Source organism: Cygnus olor, chromosome 2 (assembly GCF_009769625.2).
Source record: "Cygnus olor isolate bCygOlo1 chromosome 2, bCygOlo1.pri.v2, whole genome shotgun sequence".
Taxonomy (NCBI): Eukaryota; Metazoa; Chordata; class Aves; order Anseriformes; family Anatidae; genus Cygnus; species Cygnus olor.
The window spans coordinates 18,744,957-18,764,090 of record NC_049170.1 but is presented as its reverse complement, the minus strand read 5'-3'; the positions used below and the strand labels follow the sequence as shown (position 1 = coordinate 18,764,090).

Below are 19,134 nucleotides of genomic sequence, written 5' to 3'. Positions count from 1 at the left end.
CTCTGGGAAAAAGAAAATTACTACTGAAGAACAGTGTTTTAAAAGCAGCACAATACCACATTTTGAAATCCCGTGTTCAAACACACTTCACTGTTAGGACTGAAATGAAAATCACCATCAACTACTGCCTGTGCATTTCACAAAACATACCTGCGATGCCTTCCATTTCACATGAACGCTGCTACTGCACCAGTTTCATGTTTGCTCTGGTATAAGAAAGGCATTTTAAGTTTGCAAGACCACCACAAGAACATTATTCACGTATGTGAGTTGGTACGAGGTACGAAGACCAAATATGCTGAGAACTTGCACAGATCTTCAGCTGTTCTGTCTGTTGCTTTTACTTCACAGACAATTTGTATAATGGTTTATTGCAAGGAACGGTAACACAGCAGATCAAAGCATGGGACTATCTGCAGTCACTCTGGAAAGAGAAGTCTATGTGAAACCACATCTGCCTACACATCCTGGTTACTATCATTCCTTCTCTTCTCAATAATGGGACAAGCATAAGTTTTTCTATGCTGATGATGTTCATAGCCTATTTATCATCAATACGGGTTTAATCCTCTACTGAGCAAACAACAGGAGCTGGTATGTAAGAGGGGAATAGCCAACGTGATGAATCAGAGATCACACACGGAAGAGTTTTTAGGGTACGAATCTGTCTTCAAATTTGTAACTATAAGAAGTCCCAAAGCCTTAAGTATTGTTTTGACCAGCAGATACTGGTATTCACTTCTTATGACCTGGGGAGGATTATGGACACATTTCTTCTGTGCTTCAAAAACAACAAATTAAACATAAAATTACTTGCTATGTCCTGTGGAAATCAGATTAGGTATCAAAATGAAGCTGTGTAAGCAGCTGAACCTCCCTCTCACATGGCAGCTTGTGAACACAGCATTTTAAAACCCAGCACGAGAATAAATTCACGTCATGCAAAGAGTCACCAAAACAATTTTATTTCCAGTGTTTAAGTGGGTGTGCACACAGGCATGATACAGGTTTGGATTCATTAGGTCTTCATGCAGAATTATATTCTCAATAAAAGAAACCAGTTCCATCCAGTATCCACTATCTACACGCCTATGTTACAACATTTATATCAAATCTGGTATCTGAAGAAAAGATACACATGTATTATGTACATTTAAGTTACTTATTTTACAGAAAGATTAAAAATTCAAGTCACATAAAACTCAAAATCTGTATTAAAATTGGAAATATAAAACTCCAATATTTACTGGAATGCCTAAGGAATGGAAGCTCTGTAGCCACCTGTGTTAACATTTGTAAAATGTAATGAAACTCGTTAACAGTAAAATGCATTCATTTGTTTGTAGTAAGTTTCTCTAATTTAACAATATGGCACCCTAACAAACCAAATGAATTTATGATGAGGCACTTGTTAGTGACTAAACCAAAAGAACGATTTTTCTGCATACTAATGCCAGGCCAACTCTCAGTCAGAAAACCATGTATACACTACACAGCGTGTTGCATCAGATGCTTTGTTCAACATTTGTATGCAGCCATCAAATATACTTTTTCTTAAAATATATATATATGTATATATATACACTTTGACTTTAGTGTTCTTCTGGCTGTGGTAATGCACCGTGAAGACGTTCCACAGAGCATATCGATGAAACCAGCCCAAATGAAGGCTGCGTAACAACAACAGTACAGGAAAATATATATATATATGTACACACACACACATACACACAGTTACTGGGAAGCGTAACATTAAGTTAATGAATTGCTGTAGTGGACATATCTCCCCATTTCAAAGATACTGGTAGAATCGAGATCTAACCACTTGGGTCCCAGACAGTTTATGAGGATGGGCGTCAACTGCTGGGCTGAAGTTGTTTTTGTTCATATTCTGATAACTTTCACCATTTACCTGGTCTGGTGGCTGAAATGGTCCCAAAGGTGGTGTTCTGCTAATCGAAGTCAAGCTGCTGGAGGAGCTGCCTTCATCTGCTTGCATCTCTGCAGATAACGGCAGATCTACCTTTGATACGTCTGCTAAGCTAGTGTTCTCGAGCCTGGGCTTTCCAGTTTCACCCGTATTAAGGTCAGTTGTGCTAGTGCGTAAACGTTCTCGTGCAAGCCAGTCTGAGATTGAGAGGTCCTGGGCTGGACATTTTGGCTTCAACCGATTCACAGCCGAAAGCTCAGATTCCCTTTCTCTGCTTTGACTTGCCTCTTGAGCTTTCCAAGCATTCAGGACACTTATTTCAGCAAAATCCCTCTGTCCTCCAAGTGTATGCCTTCGCCTGATGTTTTTTCTCTTTGCAGTCTCTGCAGAATTAGCTTTTTGATTCCCAACTCCAAACATGTCATCTGCAGACGATTTGAGCCGCAGCTTTAACCTATCTGTAATTTTGAGTCTCCAGGTAGGTTCTTGTTTGTCAGTCTCGCTTCTGGCCGACGTAGCTAAACTGCTCGTTGATCTTCCTTTTTTCATTATGTCAAACATTTTGGTCACAGTAGGCAAGTCCTTCTCACTCTTCGCATCGCCTGAACCCTCACTGTCTGTTTTGTGCCGTGCAGACTTCCTCCTAGACAGTGTGTCACATTCAATGAGCTTGTGTGAGCTAAAAAGTCTGCGGCTCTCTAACTTTGGTGTTGAACTTCCCTCGGTACAACTTACTTCGCTTTCTTCAGAGTTCCTCCGACTGGTCTTTACCACTTCTGACACCTTCCCCTTGGACAACCTGTCAGCAGCAGCACTGGTGGCAAAGACGGGGAAGTCACTTTCGCTGTCTGTCTCCATAGGACGGCCTTCACTGATCAATTCGCTTCTTTCGTCATCAGCATCTTCTCCCTTGCTTTCTGTCACTGACTGCACCTCAGGGCTCAGCATGCTGGCATCCAAGCCGGTTATATACATGGTAGATGAAGTAGTTGAATAATCGGAGGTGATGGAACTGACATCAGCTGCTAAAAACTCACTGTGTTTAATTTCAGGGCTGGCTACCTTTTTGCACGAGTACCTGTGCTGGGAAGCCTGGGAGGAAGTGCTAAGCATAGTGCCAGAATCAGACACCGTCTCTTCAACCTGGGAGGAAGATTGTGAAATAGGTATTTTAGGATTGCTCTTCTGCGTGCTTTGCCGACTGCTGAGATTTGGTGATTTTGCACGTTTTTCATGGTAAGGCAGTGAAGGTTCCTCTGGCAGGATACTTTCTTTCTTCAGTGACTTCTTTTCGTCCTTCACAACATTCACATCTTTTTTACTGCTGTTCTCTTTTTCCTTCAGGACAAACATCCTCTGTTTTCTTCCTGCATCTCTTTCCTTTTCATATTCCCCTTTAGCTGTGTCCTCTTTTGCTGTGTCACCACGAGTTTGTTCCGCAAGCTCCTTCTTAAAAAAGACATTATCCAACTCATCTTCTGAGCTGCTCGGTTGTGGTTTCTCTTTTGTTTTTTTCCGCTTGCGACTAGCTGCTGCAAAAATGGAGGACACAAGCAGTTCCTTGCTATACTGATCCTTTCCAGAACCCCAAGAACCCTGTTTAAAAAAAAAGAAAAGAAAAAAGGACATAATTAAAAATCATGAAATGTTTCATGCTAATGAATGCTTCTTTAAAAATATCTCCTGAGCTTCAGAGCAGAAACCCTGTCTTTATTCAGGAAACATTCTTTATTCAGGAAATATTTCCATGCTGTTTCTGTAGTCTAAAAGACTTTGCTCAAGTAGCCAATTTTCACCCAAGAACTCTACTTGTTGAGTCCCTTCAACTTCACAAAGGGGAGTTTTTGTGTACAGCTACTTAATTTTTGATTGACTGATAAAGCAGGCTCCGTTAAAGCATGACAACTTTTTCCAAGCTTGTTCTGTAACAGAAAAGTGCTTCACAGATGACGTCCCAAGAGTGTGGTTTCAGCCCCTCCTTTCAAGAAGTCTTACCTACGTGAGAAAGCTAATTTCTTCAACTATTTTTCAGTTGTTTTTCACCTTTCAGGTTCTGAGCTTTAAAACCATATCAATTCAATAGCACCAATACAAAGAAAGCTATACAAAACTGAAATTTAGGTGCAAGTACAGAAAATTAGCAGTTATTTACTTAACATTTATGTTAAGAAGAAACTTACTTAAGTTTCTTCTTGCCCTCCAAGGAATCTGCACTTAGGACCACTCATAAGTAAAAAAAAAAAAAAAAAAAAAAAAAAAAAAAAAAAAAAGGACGAGCCAAATTATTCTATTTTGTAAAATTCATTAAAAACTGTTTCCACCACACTGGCACCACTGCTACCTGCCACCTCAAAGCTGTATACCTTTCCTGCTTACTGCTCCCTTCCTACCTTTACAAAAGTGGCCGGCCTGGGGAAGAACCACCCTGTCTTCGCTGACTAGTGCAGTTTGCACACTACAGACATTCAAAAATAGATAAACGGCAGTGATATCAACTGAAAAGGGCAGTTGCTTACATCAGGGGACCTTTAAAATAGCACCGAAATCTGACATCTGTGTCCAGGACTCAACAAGAACAGCTGAGATGTCAGCTACCTAAATGTCCATGTTCAGAAGTCTAGCCTCTCCATCTAACCCGAGGAAAGGAAGACTCAACACCAGCAGTGAAGGAGTTATATTCAAAAAAGTTTCTGAAATCCCAATCAGCACTTCAGAGGGAGAGGTGTTGAGGGAAGAGCTATCATCATGGAAACAGTTATAACAAAAAAAACCAACACACTGAGACTTCATTACTGAAAGGACCACCTATTGATTCCAGATACCTTGTTAGAGAATAAGTTGCTCACAAGAAAACGGTATTACCACTTAAATAAAAGAAACCTACATATATCTATATATAAGCAATTTCATAAAGTAATCATCATAAAGTAATCAAATACCTAGCAGATTTCAGAAGCTTATCATTACATCATTTCACAGAGTGATTTACCTTAGATTTTGCTGAGTCACTAGTAGCTGAATCTGTGGAAAAATTAAAAACAATTCTGCTCAGTTCTGTGCAGTTTTCTTTTTTGTTGTTGCTACAGACAATGCTGGACTTATGGAAAAAGACAAGCACAGAACGAAATGTGAAGCAAATAAAACCAGAACAGAGTGAATAGTCAGAGCTCACAAAGATGCAAGCTGCACCACAGAAAGCCACCGCCATGAAAGGATGCTGTGAATTGTAGGCAGAACCAGCTCAATGATAGGAATGGCAAAGGAGCCCTGTTCTTCTAAATAAAAAAACAGAAATACTAATGTTTATTCAATGTTTTAAGTACACAGCCCCTGCAAAATCGCAGCTGAGACACCTTTTCAGGATTGTACTGCGTACTCTCCTGAGATTCAGGATACACAAAGCAGAATTGAATGTCTTAGCACTGTTGGCTGCCCTAGGTACAAATCGTGGTTTGTGCAGTCATATTCTTTTTGTGAGACTTGAATTTTTAAAGGAATTAAGTCATATTTTGTGTGTAAAACCCGAATTATAACTCTCTTCACCTGTGACTAGGTATAGGTAAAATTTCAGTTTTACGTCAGCTAGATTTCAGCAGATACCTGTTTTATGCTTTTCTATAAGAAGCGCTATTATGAAATGAAAAATGGACACCATAGTTTCACTGTCTCGCAAAACCCAAGATTGTACAATTACAAAGGGGGTAGGAAGGGGCTAGCGCAATGACTAAAAAAATATGAACTTGGATGCGATCCAGCGTTAGGGACTTTCTCCCTCGGAAGAAAGAGCTGAGCCCCCTGCCACACCCCTTTTTGACACATGGCTAATGCTTTATGACTAGAAAGACTGGTAGACCATACCATGCTATTTCTCCTCAGGGTCTGCTTCAGAGATAACAAGAAACAGCAGAAAAACTTTTAAAAAGTAGCATTGATCTGTTTAAAATACTCTTAAACGAAAATTTACAGCACAGATCAACTTGGTTTTTTTCCATTTACAAGAAACGGGGGTTTCTGCAGACAAGGCAGCTACAGTGTGGGCAACAGTCCTCCTTCTTCCTACAGTTCCAGCTGTCCACCAGTGACATCACAGAATCCACTAAAGACATCACCGTGTGATAGACGCCTCCCACTTCGCCTGTTACAACATCCGTATAAAGTGACTGCTTCAGTAAGTGCTGAGCAACCCTTTGAAAACTGAAACAAAAGCTAGAGACGAAGGGAGAACATTTGTGGGATACAACATGCTGGGTTAGTGCAATAGTATAGTGAAAGGAGGGGGGGGGGAAAGTCACCAAAAAAGAGCCTGCAATGCTTGTCCTTAGCCACACAAGAGGATGGCATTCATAAACAGAAGGAAATCAGCTTTAGTATAGACATACTGCAACATACTTATTAAAGTGTCCACCACTTGACAAGAAAATGTAACTCAATTTTTCGCATTCCTAATGAGCAATATTAGAAAACCACTGGAGATCATTTTTTTTCTGCCATCACAACAAACCACTTTACAGCAGCGTATCTACTTCACCTCACGATGATGATTGCATGGGCTACTGTGAATAAATAAAATAGTATGTGCAAGCCTCATCTTTTAATGATTATACCCCTGTTAGACAGTAAAGTTTTCTAACGTATCATGCATGATTACCAACAATTCAAATCTTTAAAAAGTGTTAATGATCTTTAAGAAAAGAGAAAAACAATTGATTAGTAAAAGAAAATAGGAAGAGAGAGTTACAGTGAGTTTACAGAGTAGGTTATTCTAGCCTATGGACTAATGCTGTCCGGGCAAGAGTTACCTGATACGTCTCCAGGAGATACTCCCGTTCTTCCAATGTTGGTGAGTAAATGATCTATGTTTGGCACTGGCTGAGATTCTACAGTGTTTTCCTCCTGAACTGTTGTCTATAGTTAATAAACAAAGATCTCTTCATCATCGTTTCACAAATAGGTCATTATGATTCAATAGCATTTAGAAAATTGCATTAGTCACCTGAGGACACGCTTTCCTCATGTGTTCTTATTTTCCCATTTTATGTTTTTTGTTTTTTAAACAAATGCGCGGCTTTTTCTTTTAAATAAATTCATTACTGTAAGGGATGGAGAGCTAAAAAGGTGCTTCTGAAGAGCAAACCATACAGTGATGCAATAAAAAATATACAGACATTCTAGAGGGAGCAGAAGCAGATTCTAAACTAAGGCAATTAAAATGCAAATATTTATGCCACAATACTTACAAGGGGCTCTTCAGCATCATCTTCTGTGAAAAACCAGTCATGCTACAATTTAAAATAAATACGGTGAAAACCCCACAAGAAACACAAAACCCGAATGTGGAACAATCAAACAAGGACATTTCTAAAAATGATATCCTGGTGTTCAAAGGATAAATACCAGACCCAAAGTGGCCCAATAAGAGAAAGCTGCTCTGTGTACGATCTTACTTTTTACCTAATGAAATGCATCCACTTACTTTTTGGATGAGTGTTTCTACAATTTTATACTGGTCTGGCATGTGCGTCACCATGTGTGTCATGTTATCATCCGATGTCCTCACGAGTGTTGGACCGAATACTATTGCCAGGTTTCTTGGTTCCATCTAAGAAATGAAATATTTCCATACATCATATATTTGTAAAGGAGAAAACACAGTAATACGGACTAAATATATTAACACTACATTAATAATATTTGAGAACCATTTTAGCCAAGGACAAAGAAATTTTTTTTTAATAACACATTATTGACTCAGTTAAGATGTTACACAATACAAAAAGCTTTCTATCTGTATAGATGAAATGAAGGCATCCAAAACTTCTGCAATTCACAATTCAACCTTCATTAATCCATCACAAGCGAATAGCTCCACAAGCACAGAAAACTCAAGAAGAGTCTGTAGAGAGGAGACTATTTGTTTTGATTCGAAACACTGATTTTTTTTTAATAAAAGGGAAGAAAAAATTTAAAAGACATTGGTAGTTCCCTGCTTTTTTTTTTCCCTGAAAAAATATTTACATGACACAAAAAAAGTTTAGCTAGTAATCAAATAGCATATTATGCCTGCTGACAAAAAGCTCACTCAATTAACATTTACTTTTGAGGAGGTGGCAGCAACCAATGCTATAGACCCAACATCTACTCATGAGACAGACTCAGACATATCCCAGCCATAACATTAATCATCCACTTTCTTTTACTTTTAAAGTTACATTTCTGACAAATAATTCCACGAATGCAGAAGCAGAATACTAATCTATTTTTGCTTACTTCTCTGACTTGCTGTTCTGACACAGAAGAAAATAAATACGAGGCGAGGTCCCTGTTCTTTCAAGAAGGAAACTGCAAACAGAATGACCCAAGTCCCTAATGCTCACTTTGACTTAAACTGTGGCCTTTGGCATGTCATGTAATTATAATACATCATTCATCTAGCCTTACGTATTCTATAGTATTACTATTATTTAAACAGTATTTATACAGTACACTGAAAACATCAAATGATAAATGTTTGCTTTAGGCTTTGCTCTTAATGACATTTGCTATCATTTCCTTATAATGACAACTATAATTACACTAAAGGTTGTGTGTGTGTGTGTGTGTGTGTGTGTGTGTGTGTCTACATAAATACAGATATATCCAAATTTAACTAGCAGGTATTCCTTGCAGAACTGATCTTGGAACCCACCAAATTTATTTGAATCGTGACATTTTCTGATCTTTTAAATGATTTAACGTTGGCCATGTGTTCATCTATTCTGCATCCGTCACACATTTTTTTCCTGTATCCCTGCATGTTGGTAGCCAATACCATTCACCTGCCCTGAGGTAAGCATCCATAAACACACCCATATCGCACATCTTTGCATTCAGCTACCCTTCCCTGAAAAAAAGGGGATACTATTATTTGCATTTACAGTAGGACTGTAGCATGCACAGAAGCAACTCTACTCCATCCAATGTAGATGACAAAAATCTATTCATAATGATTTTAATAAAAAAATCACTACCATTTATGTTTTTTGTTTTTTCTTAAAACCATCTAAAGCATCTACAAGGTCAAACACTTGAGTTATTACAGCAAGTCCTAGTCTTAGGGCACTTTAGGACAGTCCTTGTCCTGGACACCTAAGCTTCACACAAAGCTGATGAAGCCCAGCCTTTGTCAACAGGGTTCATTCAGGTCACAGACATTCACTTCAGTTTTACCCAAACTTTCTACACTCTGACAGATTCCAAAGTCTAATAAAAGTAAGGACTGATCTTGTATTTTGTGAGAGTTTGCACAGTAAAAAGAAGAGCAAATTTTTTTTTAAACAAGGGTGCTACTAGACACCTACTTTCGTTTTATTTTCAAAGTCAATTATGCATTCCTATAGGCTTTACATTGAGAGTCTGCAGCATATTAATCGAAAGTGTTTGTTTAAACTAGTTGAAATCCCCAACCAGACACATACACTCACTGGTGTCTAAATGGATTAGATGAAATTTACAGACATGGAATATATTTAATATGTAAGCAGTTATTCCCACAAGAATTAACATCAGTTTGAATAAATTTAATTCATGCTAAACATGAATATTTTCAAGGAGTCCTTAGTGTAATACAAAAATGTTCTCACTCAACACTGCTAAGGTCTTAATGTTATCTACAATAAGTTATGGTCTTAATCAGTAGAAAAAATCCTGCAGAAAAACTGCTTCATGAATGTAACACAACAAAGTACATTTTACTTTTGTTTCTGATACCTTGTTCTTTTCAGAGTTCTCTGCTACTGTCTTGAGGTGTGCAGAAAGAAACTTGAGAGTCTCATAATGATGTTCAGGTAGATCATGAATCTGAAACAAACAATCACTATTCAGAACATTAAACATTTAATGCTAATTTTGTAGTATACCTACAACACACCTGATTTCAGCTTACCAGTCTCTTCAGTGTTTTCAGACGTTCAACAGGATCTTCTTTTCTATTGGCATCTATAAAATCTGCATATTTGTCTGTTAAAAAAGCAGAAATTAATCACATACATATTACCTTTGGAACACAAACAAACACAACTGCATAATTTGTTGTGGAAGAGGACTGCATTTGCACCCTCCTCTGAAAAGAGGTGTGGTTTTTTTTTTGGTTGGTTGGTTTTGGTTTAAACTCAGATATGAAAAACAATACTACAGAGGCAACATGGTTTAAGAAATTGTATTCCCTAAAGTCAAATTCTGCCTTTGCTCTGTTGGTTACTATTTCTAGTGGAACTTTAAAGAAGTAACTTTAAGAATCTGGTTATATCCTCCAAATCAGAGTTAACACCCAAAGCTTGCTTTTCTTCCCTCTCTTAATCCTTCCGAAAACAGTAAAAGAAAAAAAAATTATAGAACAAAAAATGAAGATCCTTTTTTTTTTTAGCCTGCCAAAGTGAGTATTAAAGTGGATACACTGAAGTATTTTGGCACAATATTTGAACACTATTTGTAATATTTTCATAATTAGAGAAATTCTATTTACAGCTGTCATTTTTAATTTATATGATCACTGTGACTCCCTGTTCCTTAAGGCAGAAGGAGAGCACTTATTGCAGAGCTGAGATGATTCCCGCAGATTCTCTCTCAAACCATCTAAAAGTTTTAGGACAACCATTCGACAGTATTACCTACAGACAAAAACATAAGGTAAACAACTCACCATTGGTAAAAAGTGGTTCTGGGAGCTTTCTGAAGAAGGATTTCAGCAAACTGCTTATCACATTCAAGTCTCGCCATTTCTAAACATTTAGAAGGAAAGGACAGACATGCTTTATATTTCTATAATCATAACACAGCCAGAAGTTTTCAGGAGTTCAAAGTGGAAATACCATGATCGAAGACTTACATCATCATGAACATCTATGTCAGTCATTCCTTTGTTGAGCTCCTCTTGCATACTTGAGATGGCAGCATTATTTCCAGGAACTCTGTAAATACCTGTGTACTCAAGACCTCTTTCTTCAACCAGTTTGCAGCATATATCAACGATCAGTGGAATATACTGAAGGGAAAGAAAAGTTTTAAATAAATTTTTAAAGTATACAAAAAGTATTTAAAAAATCACAATGGAAAGAAAAATTGTCCTTTCCTACTTTGTTGGTATGAGCTGGGGGACAGTCATCTAGTCTGACACCAAATGTTCCTACAGCAGATGGCTTCTTTTCAAACGTCTTCCTCATAATGCTTGGAATGCCTTTTCTCCATGTCCCCTTGTCTTTTGGTGGGCTTGTCTCATCTTTTTCTTGATAGTAATAACGCACATAAGGAAATAAAGAAAAATAAGAAAAATAAGTCACAAAAGCTACTGTGAATACAGGAAACATTTGCAAAGATAAAGTGAACGTTTTTTGTGGGTTTTTTTTTGTTTGTTTTTAGCCCCCTTTTTCCTGGCCAAGTTTGCAAACAACTCACTAAACATTAGTCTGCCTTAAACATACCTTCTCCTCCTCTTCTGTGATTCAAAAAATACATTTGAATATACCCACACTCAGACAAGCAAGTAGGTAAATGACAAGGTGGTATTTCATCATTCTAAAACTAAATGTATATAAATTACATTAGAAAAATTAAAACTACAACATCTACTCAAGTAAGATTAAGTCTCTACTGAGCAACAGTGCAACACGAAATTGGTATTAAGTTATACAGCCACACTACCATTTTACATTGTGCAGACCTACTTTCAGTTAATTACTAGGTTGCAGTCACTCCTAAATCATTCCAAACAGGACTCAAACACTTATTTATCCAAAATCACATTAAACATTCAGTTGCTCTGTTTACCTCCACTATACAATTCACATAACAAATTACAATTCCCATTCATCCTGTACTGCAAGACTTCTAATAAAACACTGCTTCCTTCTGATTCAACTATTTCTGGAAATATTCTTTCGGTAAATATAGAATTCACTTAACACCTGCAATTTAGGTTACATAATCTGCAGCACACAGAATGAGTAATGCAGTGTTTGTTGGTAAGCTAAAACAGAATTCACTCACAGTTTAAATTCAACATTGAATTGGTCAGAAGTAGCTGATCAAAAGCGATCACTCCAGGAAGTTGCCTAAATTTGTGTGCAGCACCCTTAAAAGCAGTCTGATCAGACACCGTGAATCTACACATTCTTTGAAAAAGATTTAGCTTGTGACACTTGACAAAGTTCATTCACTAAGTTTGCAGTGCCAGGCTTTAAGATTCTAGTATTTTAGAACTCAGCAGGTATTAATTTTGTTCTGGGAAAAATACAATAATTGAACTTGTATACTTTAAACAAAAATACAAAAAAAATACACTTTTTTCTCTAGTTCTACAGCATATTTAAAATATGAATGTACCTAGTCCTTACCAAGTGAGCTGGAGACCATACTGTGAATTACACACAAACTTATTTCCAAACTTTGGCAAAATTGGTCATAAAAAGCCTAACTCCAGTATTTTCCTACAATTAACGCTACATGGAGCTATAAGGGAAGAAATAAACCACTCACACAAAACCTTCCTGAGGATTGAAATAAAAAAACTTTAGGGATCTGAGAAAACTTGAGGTACATCTAACGTAACATCTAGACAACAGAGTTCAAGAACTGAGTTTCTCCAAGCTGCAGCTATAAGCACTAGTAAATATTTGGTTTGCATATGTATATTCATGACTTGGAAGAACCTAAATAAAGTACCTCAATAGCTTCATACTGGGGCTATAAGGAACTAAAGAAATGAAAAAAACACAAACCTTTCGTTAGAAGCTTCCTTTCTGACTCATCCTTAGGAGAATGTGGACTCTGGGTCCTCTGTTCTGCTTTAGTTCCAAGTAGAGTTTGTCTGATACTTAGACTCTGACGAGGTGTTTTGGGAGATGGCTCTGTCTTGCTGCTTGAAGAACTGAAGCATGATATGTTACTTCAGTAAAAAGAAGCTAAATAACAAGCGTACAAAAACTATTGGCAGTACATAATTTACCTACCTCATCATTGTACTGTATTCTTTAATCCTTCGACTAATTAGGTCTCTACTAGTGACACCAGTATCCTATAAAATGAATTGAGATCTACTTTACAATCTTACAAAATACATCAGTTTTTACTTCCAGAATACAATTACATCTTCCCATCAACAGATCACATATGAAAAATTAACATTTCAGTTCAGCTAAAAATCTAGCGAGCAGTCCTTGGTAACAGTAGGTACAAAACACTTAAAAAACATGAGGAAAATTAAAGTGTGTAGTGAAAATACACTAAGGATTATTTTGGGACAGATAGTGGTATGTTATGTATAATAGAGTATGTTTGCCTTGCATTTAGCATTAACATTTAACTCACAGAAACAACTACATATAATCAAAGAAATGAACATCTTTCAAAGTTGCCTTTTTCAATTACTGAGAAACTCAGCACACCATGCCACTGCACACACTACTTTACAATGCAAGTCTGAAGATGAAACACATTAGCTCCATACTACAATTATCTTTTGAAAGTTAGGGATTTTTGACAGATCAGTTTAATATAAAGTTCATCTCTAGTCAAATCAGCAATTATACTAATTCATTTATTTCAAAAGTCTGTTCTCTGATTATCAGTATGTCAGGCTTCTTTTTTCTTTAAATTCAGTATACTTCACTGCCTCGCCTTTCAACTTCTCCTGTATGCTCCTGCACACATTTTGATCAATTAACTGCAAATGATTTCTTTTGTTGAAGTACTAAAAATGATGGTATTTTCTTTTAATCAATTAAAAGACAAGAATGATTACCTCATCATTTAAGTTGCTGTTGTCTTGTATTGCTTTAATCCATGCTAACATATTATCTCTGTCCTCAGCTTGGAACAGATACTCGCAGTCTGACGTGGTGAGTCTAAATACATTTTTCCTCTTGGTTTCACAGTATGAGATGTCTATCAAACAAGCATTGATGCTTATAGGTTGTTCTTCTTCAGATGGGGTCATTTGTTCCTTTTTATCCTTGTACAAATAAAGTGAATGACCTCGAAGAACAACATACAATTGTTTCCATGGCCGAATGCTCCCACCAACTCGCTGAAAAATATATAGTAAGTAAGTTTGGTTATTTGTTATAATGAATGTTTCTGCATTACAAATCTACTTCTAAGAAGTTTTAAAAAGGAAGAATAACCATTTATACCATCCTTAAGGATGACTTGTGGAAAGCCTACCCAAAAGTGGGACTAACTAACTGCTCTGTGTTAGAGGAGAGAATTGCTCAATAGCCCGCTCTCCCTGATCACCCATTAAGTGTGAGTTTTCACACGACAGCAGCAAAAAAGAGAATGTGCAGAACTTTGCAAAAGCATTAAAACAAATAGAGCAAAAAATATTTAGTGGATTCTTGCCCGAGTCCTTTAAACATTATTCAAGTCAGACTCGTATTTACATAACACTGCAATTCCAGATTCCTACTTTTCCTCAAGTGTTAGCCCATACATGTGCAGGAGGTTAATCTGAACTCAGCTCCACAACATTGATGAAAATCAGAGCTTTTTTCATTGTTGGCAAATAGGAAAAAAAAAAAACAACCACAAACTACATTTACCAAGGGACTGAATCTTTCTACTTAATTAGTTGTTAGAAATGAGTTTATCTCACAGATGCTCTGAAATATAAAATTAAAACATTTCAGAAAGCAGCCTCTGAAAGAAGATGAGGAATTCACTAATTCACTAACAAACAGGTCTAAAGATTTCTTTAGCCTCACATCCCAGAAACGTTACTGAAAAATGCATAACCAGAAAGCTTCAAGTTTCTTACCTCAGTTTTCCACCAGGTTAGTATTTACGCTAGGTTTAAAAAGAAAAAGTGACAGGTACCTTTCCTTTGTCTGTAACAAGCTGACGAAAATGAAGCCATCCTTCCTTGGAGGCATCACCAAAGACCTCTGAAGAAGAATCTTTTCGGGAACCAGAGTCTTCTGAAGATTTTTGACTGTCTGGGACCTACAGAGAACATCATGGAAGGAACCTCACAGTGTACTTCTAAATACATTTCTCTGTGATCTCTACATGCAAGACGATGCCTGGTAGTGTTCACGAGGCATTTGGATAATGCCCTTAATAATATACTTCAACTTTTGGTTGGCCCTGAAGTGGTCTCGCAGTTGAACTCCATCTTTGTAGGTCTTTTCCAACTGAACTATTCTATTCCATTCCTCACTTTAAAAGCTGACACCATATTCGGCAAAAAGCCTGTAAGAATATCCCCCTCAGAAAATATGATTCCTAATGTTTCTATAGAATAATACAGTGATCTTACACATCCCAAGGATACTTTGGGACACACTGAGAGAGTCTTAGACTCTCGTTAGTAAACTTTTACAGAAGCACACCATAGATATAATTCATTTAGAGAGGCTGAGGTAAATGAAAATCAAGAACCATGTGGGGAGCCTACAGAACAACAGACCACTTTTACTTATGTGAGGCATATAGCACCAATGAGGGAAAATACCATTAAAATCCGGTATCAAAAAAAATCAATAAAAATTAAAAATAATTTGAATAGCAGCAATTCCAATGACCTTTGTGTCTTGTTTAATACATCACTTGGTATAGGTTAGTTGTATAATTCATACAACTTGCCACAGTAAATTTATAATTTTTTAGAGTTGTTATATATATTTACTTACCTTGATCCCCTTTAAACTAGACACGTGCTTAATGGATCTGTTGGAACAAAAACAGATGTTAAAGTGAGATTTTGCACACTTTAAAAATATTTTCAAATTAACTGACATTTTTCATGAACTTACGATTTTTCCTCTTCTCTGTAGTCATCCAATCCTTCATCATATGACTTCGATCTCTCCGGTTTTGTGGCAGGCTGGCTATCTAGGACACTAGTCCTGATGGACTCTATAAACAAGCAGAAATTTTTGAGTATGTAGGAACCTGAAACACATTTCTGTAATTGATTTCAAGCAATAAAGAGATTACAATTTTCACACCTGATCTCCAGAGTGTAAAAAGAAAAAAAGAGCATAGAAAGAAAATCAAATCACCACTCACCATGATCATGAGAAAGCTGTCGCCGAATTAAAGGGATTGGAGATGTGGGACTGGAAGGAACAGTTGTTATAGCAGGTGCTTGAGAAGCAGATGCAGAAATAACAGCAGAAGCAGGAATGTGTGCAATATCATGGTCAATACTAGGACTAGTCGGTTCATCTACAAAGGTAATACGTAATAAATTAATATATTAAATGCATGAACCAAATGCTCAAACTAAGTATCTGCCTGAACTTGTCATTACTGGAATATCAGATTAAGTACCTTAAATTAAGTCTTTCACACAAGCATCCAGTCAACATATGCTGTTAAATGCTTTTTTTTAATAAATCCTTAATTAAGGATGTTAATTATACATTAGAGATAAGGGCAAAGAGCATCATACCTGATCATAGATTTTACTGTGAGACACTGAAATAGGAATCTTGTGCTAAGCTCTTATGATTTTCAAGTACTCTGGTTTTGCTTGTATGCATGTGTGTGAAGAACACACCTGTTATGTCAATAGGTCTAAACTCAGGAGACAGCTAAGTACAATTTCCTACAATAAAACATGGGCATTCCAACTACCAGCAGCTATTTGGTTTCAATGAGTGTTCAAATAACAAAGCCAAGTTCTAAATCAACAAAAAACATTTGAAACATATCTAGCATCCAGAGAACCAACCCCCCATCCTCCACATATCCAGATAAAAAAGTATTCAAATTTTTAAAAGATGGCACCACTACATACCAATTATTTCTTCCACTAACTGTTCATACAAACGATCGCATGCCGCACATGCCCAGCACCTCACAGTCTCAACAGTCACAAGGGTCATCATGAAAGAGTCCAAAAAGCTTTACGTATTTCTACTATTTAATATGTTTCTGGCAAGATGGAAGAAGCTGAAAGATGCATTTTCAACCATTCTGAGAAAAGAGTCGTAACATCTTCTAGCACACATCAGGAGTACGAGAAAAATAATTGTACTTCATCCTCCAGTAGAAGAGAGGGTGGAGAGAAGCAAGTCACGAGCAGGGGCTGGACTGCACTGCCATAATGAATCTGAATGTATCCTAGGTGCTAAGAATTGTGATATGCAGTGCTTCTGAAAAGCCTATTGAAACCAATGAACACTCACAAACAGAGGTTTATTCTTTGCTTTGTGCAAACACAACTGCGTAAGCGGCATTGTGCTTTTCTAACAGTCACTGGCAGTTCTGCTAAAAGCAGCACTTGTACCATCAAAATTTGGTGAAGTTTAAAACAAGATGGCAAATGATTGAAGTATTGAAAGATTTAGCAATGACAGCCCTCTACTTTGTCTGGAGTGGTAAATATAAAAACATATAACTTTAAAAACTGCTGTTATTTTTTAAAAGCATAGTTCCCCTCCAAAACTAGCTGCAAACAACTAAGAACATGAATAAAAGGGAAAGCAAATTCACAGCAAATACCTGGCATAAGAATTAAAATAAATTCTAAGTATTATTTGCATCTAGTGATAAATTGAAGCATTTACATACCTCTCCTATCCAGCAGCTAGGAGATAGGAAGAACCTCGTTTATACGTCCATTTTTGAAACAACAGTAACTCATTGTCCTATTGTTGTCTATTTCATTTGCTCAGCTAGCGTGTGGAGAAGCACACTAACATTGACTAATGATTATTTCCACTCACTGAACAACATTAAGGCAGATTATTTCATACCATATAAACTGAAAGTGCTCAGCTTTCAGTTATTTCTGTTACAGACTTCTCTCAAGATGTCACAGCCTCTAGTCAAAAAAAAAAGTTACACAAGTGCTGACATTTGAAATACGTCTGCATGAGCTGTGAACACAAAAGAACTGTGCTCTCCCAGCAAGTCTGGGCAGGGATGCTGCAAGGATCTTGTCCTGCCTGTAAGCAGCACCACAGATGAGACAGAATCCTTCCCTGGGACTGTTTTTCCTATATGCCTACAAACAGGGCTTAGCACAAACACAATGGTCCCTGACTAGCACATCTGGATGCCGTCCTAATGCAACGCAAACCACCTTCATGATGAAAAGCCTTTTCTTGCTATCACGGTTGAAATATTTCCCTATTAAGATTTACTACTGGAAAGGCGCTGTAAAATTATTTTTCCTCTTTCCTACCTTTTGCAATATGCCAAAGATACATTTATAGCACATGATCTCATTTGCCTGAATTGTGAGTGTACAGTAAGATTAATTCGCTATATCGTTCCTTCAACCAATGCACTTCAGTATCAATATGTGCTGTGAGACAGAAGAATACTCCCAGAATAGCGCAAGATCTTTTCTATATCGGTAGCATCTCAATATCTTTTTTTTTTTTTTTTTTTTTTTTTTTTATGAACAGAAAAGAATTCCACTCTTGCATCACCAAGTCGGGACAATAAATCATTATAGCTACTTAGAGAAAAGAAGTGAAAATGATAAATTCTTTAAAGCTCTTAATAAGAATTTTATCATATGCAGAGAAGTGCTTTATGCAAAGTATTGCCTCCGTAAAAAAAATGCACTTATTTGTCAGTTCTTCATAACAAATTTCCCATTTTCCAGTCTACAGATAAAAGTACCAAAAAAGATCAAACTTAAGTTTGCCTAAGACTGAAAATTCTCTTACATTTTTAAGAACTTTATTTCAAGTCTAACAAATTATATATGGTTGTAATCATTTAGTCAGATGATAAAGTCTGTTCCTGAGACACAGTCAGGTATCTTCCTGTTACAAATTGCCCAGTTCTCATTCTCACATGTATTAAGAGAAAACAATGCATTTAAAAAAAAAATATTATGGTGACAGTTCAGCTTACTAAAAAAGAAATAGAATTAAACCTCACAGCATGCTCACAGCACAACAGAAAAAGCACTGATGAATTTAATACTCCACTTGTCAGCAGCGATTTGAAGAGTTTGTTCTATTTGTTTTCCTTGGAGGCACGCTAGAAACGGGGAATAAATTCCTATTTTTAAACAACGTTAGCCAGGCAAATGTTCTTCTGTTTCTGCATCAGACCTGAAATCCTCCAAACGATTCCCTCTGCTTCCACACAATCAAATAATGCGCTCGGTGTGTCAGTCACTCCGCTGTCAGCCAGGGATGGTTTGCTAACCAGAGAAAAAGCAGGAAGCCAGCCGGGAACCCAACCGGGTAGAAGTGGGGTGTGCA

At 37.0% G+C, this 19,134-nt stretch overlaps 1 protein-coding gene across 7 annotated transcripts in view; it reads right to left on the bottom strand.

Moving 5' to 3' along the window:
- Positions 1 to 942: 942 nt before the first annotated feature.
- Positions 943 to 19,134, bottom strand: part of ARHGAP21 (Rho GTPase activating protein 21) — a 124,198-nt gene continuing 106,006 nt past the window's right edge. For 4 of the 7 annotated variants that reach the window (XM_040546290.1, XM_040546288.1, XM_040546287.1 and 1 more), the window contains 17 exons: positions 15,971 to 16,129; positions 15,715 to 15,817; positions 15,592 to 15,628; positions 14,777 to 14,902; positions 13,704 to 13,988; positions 12,913 to 12,977; positions 12,682 to 12,830; positions 11,041 to 11,189; positions 10,794 to 10,949; positions 10,608 to 10,686; positions 9,852 to 9,925; positions 9,677 to 9,766; positions 7,404 to 7,529; positions 7,168 to 7,209; positions 6,730 to 6,835; positions 4,920 to 4,951; positions 943 to 3,526 (listed from right to left, as the gene is read on the bottom strand). In XM_040546290.1, the coding sequence (XP_040402224.1) occupies positions 1,793 to 3,526; positions 4,920 to 4,951; positions 6,730 to 6,835; positions 7,168 to 7,209; positions 7,404 to 7,529; positions 9,677 to 9,766; positions 9,852 to 9,925; positions 10,608 to 10,686; positions 10,794 to 10,949; positions 11,041 to 11,189; positions 12,682 to 12,830; positions 12,913 to 12,977; positions 13,704 to 13,988; positions 14,777 to 14,902; positions 15,592 to 15,628; positions 15,715 to 15,817; positions 15,971 to 16,129 (3,512 nt within the window). In that variant the 3' untranslated portion in view covers positions 943 to 1,792. The remainder of the gene's footprint in view (positions 3,527 to 4,919; positions 4,952 to 6,729; positions 6,836 to 7,167; positions 7,210 to 7,403; positions 7,530 to 9,676; positions 9,767 to 9,851; positions 9,926 to 10,607; positions 10,687 to 10,793; positions 10,950 to 11,040; positions 11,190 to 12,681; positions 12,831 to 12,912; positions 12,978 to 13,703; positions 13,989 to 14,776; positions 14,903 to 15,591; positions 15,629 to 15,714; positions 15,818 to 15,970; positions 16,130 to 19,134) is intronic. The other 3 variants (XM_040546293.1, XM_040546291.1, XM_040546292.1) reach the window with 1 other exon arrangement.